Source organism: Lactuca serriola, chromosome 7 (assembly GCF_051521515.1).
Source record: "Lactuca serriola cultivar US96UC23 chromosome 7, Lser_US96UC23_V15, whole genome shotgun sequence".
Lineage (NCBI taxonomy): Eukaryota > Viridiplantae > Streptophyta > Magnoliopsida > Asterales > Asteraceae > Lactuca > Lactuca serriola.
Window position 1 is genome coordinate 14,170,174 of NC_136414.1, and position 6,601 is coordinate 14,176,774.

At 31.3% G+C, this 6,601-nt stretch overlaps 1 protein-coding gene across 1 annotated transcript; it reads right to left on the bottom strand.

Moving 5' to 3' along the window:
• Nucleotides 1–1,313: 1,313 nt before the first annotated feature.
• On the bottom strand, nucleotides 1,314–2,991 carry LOC145063381 (S-adenosyl-L-methionine:benzoic acid/salicylic acid carboxyl methyltransferase 3-like). Its single transcript, XM_079010987.1, has 4 exons — nucleotides 2,836–2,991; nucleotides 2,325–2,735; nucleotides 1,948–2,205; nucleotides 1,314–1,870 (listed from the first exon to the last, which is right to left on the bottom strand). The coding sequence occupies exons 1-4, from the start codon at nucleotides 2,908–2,910 to the stop codon at nucleotides 1,499–1,501; spliced, it is 1,116 nt and encodes a 371-aa protein (XP_078867113.1). The 5' UTR covers nucleotides 2,911–2,991; the 3' UTR covers nucleotides 1,314–1,498.
• Between the last annotated feature and the right edge of the window lie 3,610 nt (nucleotides 2,992–6,601).

The following is a 6,601-nucleotide window of genomic DNA, read 5'->3' on the forward strand; positions in this document are numbered from 1 at the left end:
GATTTTGCCCTTGGGAGTTAACTAACAGCAGCAGGGTATGTTAGTAAAATAGGACATGTACAGACATATGTGGATATTGAAACAAAGAGGGTGTTACTTAACTGAACTTATACTCCAACACATCTTGTTCCCTTAAATATTCATGCTATTTTCCATTTCTGTTTATTTTAGCATTGCAATTTAATTTCTCTTTATGCAGTGTTGACTCAAATGACCTTGATGTTGACTCACATTCGCATGCTTCTTCTAATCCTCTGTTTTCTTCAAAAATAGAGTCTAGAAAAGAATGTGGAGATACAAAACAATCCAACCTCTTAAACTTGGAACACCACCTATATACACATACACACATAAGAACCAAGTTTATTTTTTGCTTGAGTTAACATCAGGGTTTTGTTGTTATTGACTTGCGAAGTATGTTTTTTTTTCATTTACTCTTTCTACACACACATACAATAAAGTAAAAATGCTATAATATAAAGCGAAAATGATACAAATGTCCTACGAACTTTCTAGGGTTTACCCGTTGAGTCCCTAAAGTTTTTGTCGGACTTTATGGGTCCCTAAACTAGGATATGACCTGCTCTTTTAGTCCCTGTCAACCTATAATAACCGGTTCAGTGACATTTTAGACAAAAAAAAAGGAAAGAAAAAAAACTCACATTATGCCTCTATAAAGCCAAAAGATAAGTTCGGGGATCAATTTGTACAAAAAAAATCTTCTTTTCTTCTGAAGCCGATTCACACTCAATTCATATTGATCCCGGAACTTATTTTTTTTGTTTTATAGGGGCACAATGTGAGTTTTTTCGGTCTAAAAGGTCACTGAACCGGCTATTACAGGTTGACAGGAACTAAAAAAGCAGGTAATATCCTAGTTTAGGGACCCATAAAGTCCGACAAAAACTTTAGGGACTCAATGGGTAAACCCTAAAAGGTTCGTAGGGCATTTGTGTCATTTTCCCTAATATAAATAATAAATGGAAGTAGATTGCTATTTATTGCATACAACCATATAATGGGTGCAATATACTTTTATTTATATGTTTATTAAATCATTGTAGTTTCATAAATGTGTTTCAGGTTGGACAAAATTTATGTTGATTAAGATTTGGTAGCCATAAAACTTACATCATTCAAGTAACAAAATCACAACAAAAGTTTCAACATCCAAATTTTTTAAAAGATATTTGAGCAATATGATAAAGTTATCATTTAACACATCGACTGTTTCCTTGACTTCTCAATCTTAGTATCCAATCCATAATGTAAAACACTATAACGTATTGTCAAAAATCCAAGAAACAGAAAAATGAAACTAAAAACCTTTGAACAAATAAGATAGAGTAATATATAGGCACAATACAACAAGATAACGGACTAGACGTTTACAAAAGGCCAATACACAACAATTACAACAGAATATAACATACCAACACTCTCAATAACGAAAAGTTTAAAACAACCAATACACTTATAATTTGAACACATGAATATCTCATTTTCTAGTCAATGAAATGACTACGTTAAGGTGTCTGATTTTTTTGTTTGCTAGATCTTCGGCCACTTTCATTGTCAACTTCTGAAATAGCACATCAATATTCAATAAATTTCCGAAATGAGATGTCAACAACGATTCATAAACAGTTCTCAGAGCAGTTGTGCAGTTTTTCGCATGGATGTGGCTCTTCTCATCTGAATCTTTCACATTTGTAAAGTCTGTATCCCTTGGATCCCAGTTACCTTGAAAAACATTATAGGTATTAATAGAAAATGATCCCTCATTGTGAACAGCTTTACTGACTTCATCCTCGCATGGAGTATAATTTGGGATATTGAATGAGTGCAAATCTGATTCTTGAACTAGTCCCTATAATTTTTAAAAACATATATGGTTACTTACGTACACAAAACAAAAATTTCAAGTGAAGAACCTTATATATATACCTCTTTAACCATATCGAGTAGTGATTGTGATAGTAGCTCAAGAATACGACCACCATTTTCAGTGGTGGTTGGATCAACACTGCTACGACCAAGAAATGTTAAAACCATGCACCCACCATGCACTACTTCCTTGGATCGCATTTGTAGAAACTTTATAAAGTCGGTTTGAAATTGCTTTTCATATGCTTCGAACACATTGGGAGGACTTGATGTCGCCATGTATATATTATCTTTGTTGTTTTCAATGCCTTCAGGTATCTATAAAATGTCCAAGTGATCACTATGAATAATTAATTTGAATAAAAGATAGTTTGAACAATATTTAACTATATGTATATTTTTTCACATATTGATTTTGCAAATATGTATATTCAAACCTGAGAAAGCCAATGAACAGCCCAAGAGGAGTGAACAAGGTGTACGCTTTCATCTGGAAAGAGTCTACCATAAAAGGAACCCGGATTAGCTGAAACGAAACAAGAGCCAATGTTTTCTCCCTTCTCCTTCTTAAGGTTTGCATAAAAGTTGGGTAGCAATTGGAAAATGGAATTGAAATCATTTCCAAAAAGATCATTTAAGCAGATTTGAAATTGTGGTGCTTTATGATCATTTTCTTTACGCAGCTCAAGGACTATATCAATAACCATAGATGCAAGCAAAAGTGTATTTGTGCCAGGCCCGCATCCTATATCTGCTAGTACGAAGCTTTTGCTGAAGGCCGCTTCAGTTTTAACCATTCCCTTGATTGTATCTTGCAAAACAGTCTCACTTTTCCTTATCACACTTTCCTGAAAAATAATTTGATTCCAATTTACAAATTTAAAGACGCACTTGATATATATATGATTGTATGTGTATTTAATGAGATCGAGTACGTGTAAGAGAGACCTGAATCAATGAGTTGCTTGCGTAGCTTGATTCTCCATGGCCAACATTCATGCGTAGTGTCTTTTCTACTTCCATGACTAGATATATATGTTTCCTTTGCCTTAATTTGTTCTGATGTTAGCGGCCTTCATTTATAGGCTTCCACAAGTGATCTGTTTATCTCAAACTCTTTTCATTTATCTTTAATTATTACTATTTTTCGATTATGATAGTTTCTAGTGATAACCTATGAAATTGAATATTATTTAATTATATTTTACTGAAGTATTCTAAAATGGAATTGACTATTGGCAACCCAAAGACTTTTGGATAATGATATTAGTAGTTTTATATATTGCTGTACATGTGCCTAAGTTTCCATGCATCCGCCAATCAGAATTCAGGTGATCAAGATACTATAAGAGAACGAGTCCATTAAAAACTAAACGTTTTAGTTGCCATTGTGGAACGGTCTTCCTTCATTGTATGAATAGAGATTATAATATGAGGATTTAACGTTTACCAAAAACCACAAAGACCCACTTTTTTATTTGGTATTGTTATTTGAACGAATAACCGAATAAGTCGTGGTAAAATCTTGAATATTTTGTTTTCATTTGACAACCGTTGGATTGAATTGTGTTTTTTATTTGACAACCATAGGACTTTGTAGCCATCGTAATGTCAATGTCTTTCAAATTTCAACTGTATCACATTAATTTTTACAACCATCTCTATATCAATCAATGCAATATCAATTCTTTTTCAAAAAAGATCACATCCTCACATCAATAATTACTTTATATATTTTAACAAATACCTTATCTATTTATAAATAATAATTATTCAAATATGATTATTTAAAAATAAATTTATACATACAGAATATGATTGTGAGGCTCTGAGGAGTGGTGCCAAGTGCACCAGCTCTTCCTCAGCTCCGGCTAAGAAAAGAAGAACCAAAGAAGAGAGGAAGATATGGTTGTCGAGTAGGGGAGTAGGAAGGAGGGAAGAAGGGAGGAAGAAGAAACAAACTCGACAATATTCCACCTCAGCATGCCGAGTGGTACGGTCCAAGTAATTGGGAGAGAATGAATAAATTCCTTTTCTGGAAGGATCATCCTTCCTGAATGCAACATACAACTCTACGTTGTACTGCACTCTCCAAGTGTGCCTGTCCCCCTCTTCTTCCTTATCATGGCAAGTTTTTGTGAAATAACTCCGATAAGAAGAAAAAGAAGACGTTAAGAGACCCTCCTGGTCCAACCCTAGACACTCAGTTAAAGATGATATTTGACGTAAAATTCAATAGGGTGTGTAATTGTATTTATACAGCAACATTACAGGGATAAGAAGTAGATCCTAAATACATGGATCTATAGTTACAACAAACATTCAAATAATCCTATCTCTAAGCTAAGCTATTCGTTTGCATTCCCCATCAATCTTAACCGCTACAAGGTTTAGACTGTGTCTTAGATGCTGTAACATTTGTTTGGTCATCGGCTTTGTGAGTCTATCAGCTAATTTGTCACCAGAAGAGATGAATCTAACATTAAGTGCACCCATGACTACCTTTTCTCTTACAAAATGGAAGCCCACCTCTATATGCTTCGTTTGAGCATGAAATATGGGATTTGTTGTTAGGTAAGTCGCTCCAAGATTGTCACACCACAACAAAGGTGGTCTTGGTTAATGAACTCCTAGTTCCTTCGGTAATGAATGTATCAATGTAGCTTCTGCAGTACCATTGACAAGTGCCTTATATGCAGCTTCGGTACTAGATCTAGCAACTGTTGGTTGTTTGCGAGAACTCCATGATATTAAGTTTGGACCAAGAAATATTGCATAACCACATGTGGATCATTGATAATCTATACATCTTGCCAGAGATAGAAAAACCTAAGTACGAGACAAAAAAACACGTAACACTACAAAGTTGCAAACATAAAAAACACATGATGCTAAAAATCTTGAAAAAAAACAAAAACATGTATTTAGAATGTAACATGACAAAAAATCCAATATTACAGGAAAGTATATGAAATGAACTAAATTAACATGTATTTAGATTATCCAAATTATTTTGAACAATGTTTCTTCAAAAATATACTTATTGTTGTTTCATACCTACATAGAAAGTTTAATGAAAATTTTTTTAATTGTAATTATGCAATTTGATTCTAACATATAAGAACAACCACATAGAAAATTTAGGAATCAAATGAAAAATTTGTCTATAATACCGTAAATCTTATATTTAAGGAAATAAGATCATTCTTAATTTAGATTCTAAATTGTTAGCCTACTTTTGATGTAGTTCAGGTAGTAATATGTAGGCAAGAATGTTGATATTATGTGTTGTATATTATTGTTATTGATAAAAAACTAAGTTGTAGTTTAAATTAAAAGTTCTTTTTTCATGGTAAGCATGTTGCTATAATTTGTAAAAAAAATAACATAGCTATTGCAGTTTATAGAAGTTGTTGAAGATCGAGTACAAGATATTAGGTTAAGAATTTAATATAAAAAATTATACATTGTTGTTTTGTTTGACTTAATGATGTAATATGTTAAGCCAAAAAAAACCTTATGCAATGTTTTATGAGATTTCAAAAATAGAAACATATCTTTCTTAGTCATAGAAAACAATATTTGAAAGGTTGTATTTACTATACAAAAACATATACAAATTAGAATAATTATAGTTTAACCCTTTTTGGATTAAATTGTTTATAAAATCCATCACCTTAATAGTGAATAAAAAATAAATTAAAAGACATTTACAACACGAAAAAATCACAGCGGGTTACTATTAAAAATGTTATAACAATGTACTTTACACATACATTCCTAAAAATGATTTAATATGAAATTATTATATTCGACAATAAAGTCATAAACAGTAACCAAGTTGAGATAGTCAAACAAACATAAATAGTAACAACGGCCAATTTGATCCATTTTTAAATTAAATTACCAATTTATCCTTCTGATGAACATAGTTCATGCTAAATTAATGATTTAGCCTTCAGATAAAAAATGGAAGTATCATGCTAAAAAATCATTTTAGTATACGTGTCGTATCAATATCTATTGTTTAATTTCTTTTCCAGCCCAATGTTTTTCTAGTTTCCTAAGTCAAATTACTCTTTTACCCTTATGTGTCCTTACTTAAAAGTTTCTTGCATCTAATTTGCAATCAAATTAAAATAAATCACATAAATTTAGGAGTTTATTGATACCTTCAAAAGGTAAATTTGAATCTTCCTTCTTTATTCTATCACAAATAAAATTACCTTTTTGCCCTAAACCTTAAAATCGTACTTAACATTTTAAAAAATTCATCTAACAATATCAATAACCTTTAGTTATGATTTCAATTTAAAGTTATAAATGTTGTAATTCAACCATCATATTAGGATATTAATTTACATTTAAACACTAAAAAATATCTCTTTATTCCTATTATATATTTATCTTAACAAATTATTTAAGTTCTATATCAAGATTGCAATCCCTGTAATTCAGCCAACAATTTAAGATATTATATAAAATCAAAATCAATAACCAGGTTGAGATAATCAAACAAACATAAATAGTAGCGGCTTACGATTTGATCAATGCTTAAATTAAATTACTAATTTACAATTTTGATGAACATTATACATACTAAATTAATGATTTACCCTTCAGATAAAAAAAATGGAAGTATCATGCTAAACAAATACACAAAAAATTGATTACCATGAATAGGAAAATGGGTAGGGTGCATTTTGAAGGGTTT

What these genes read in the sequence shown, in the direction of transcription:
- LOC145063381 (XM_079010987.1), bottom strand. Translation starts at nt 2,910, where the DNA reads ATGGAAGTAGAAAAGACACTACGCATGAATGTTGGCCATGGAGAATCA. An exon ending in CAAGCAACTCATTGATTCAG is followed by an intron (nt 2,736 to 2,835) that starts GTCTCTCTTACA and finishes ATTATTTTTCAG; the next exon opens with GAAAGTGTGATAAGGAAAAG. An exon ending in TACTCGATATGGTTAAAGAG is followed by an intron (nt 1,871 to 1,947) that starts GTATATATATAA and finishes TAAAAATTATAG; the next exon opens with GGACTAGTTCAAGAATCAGA.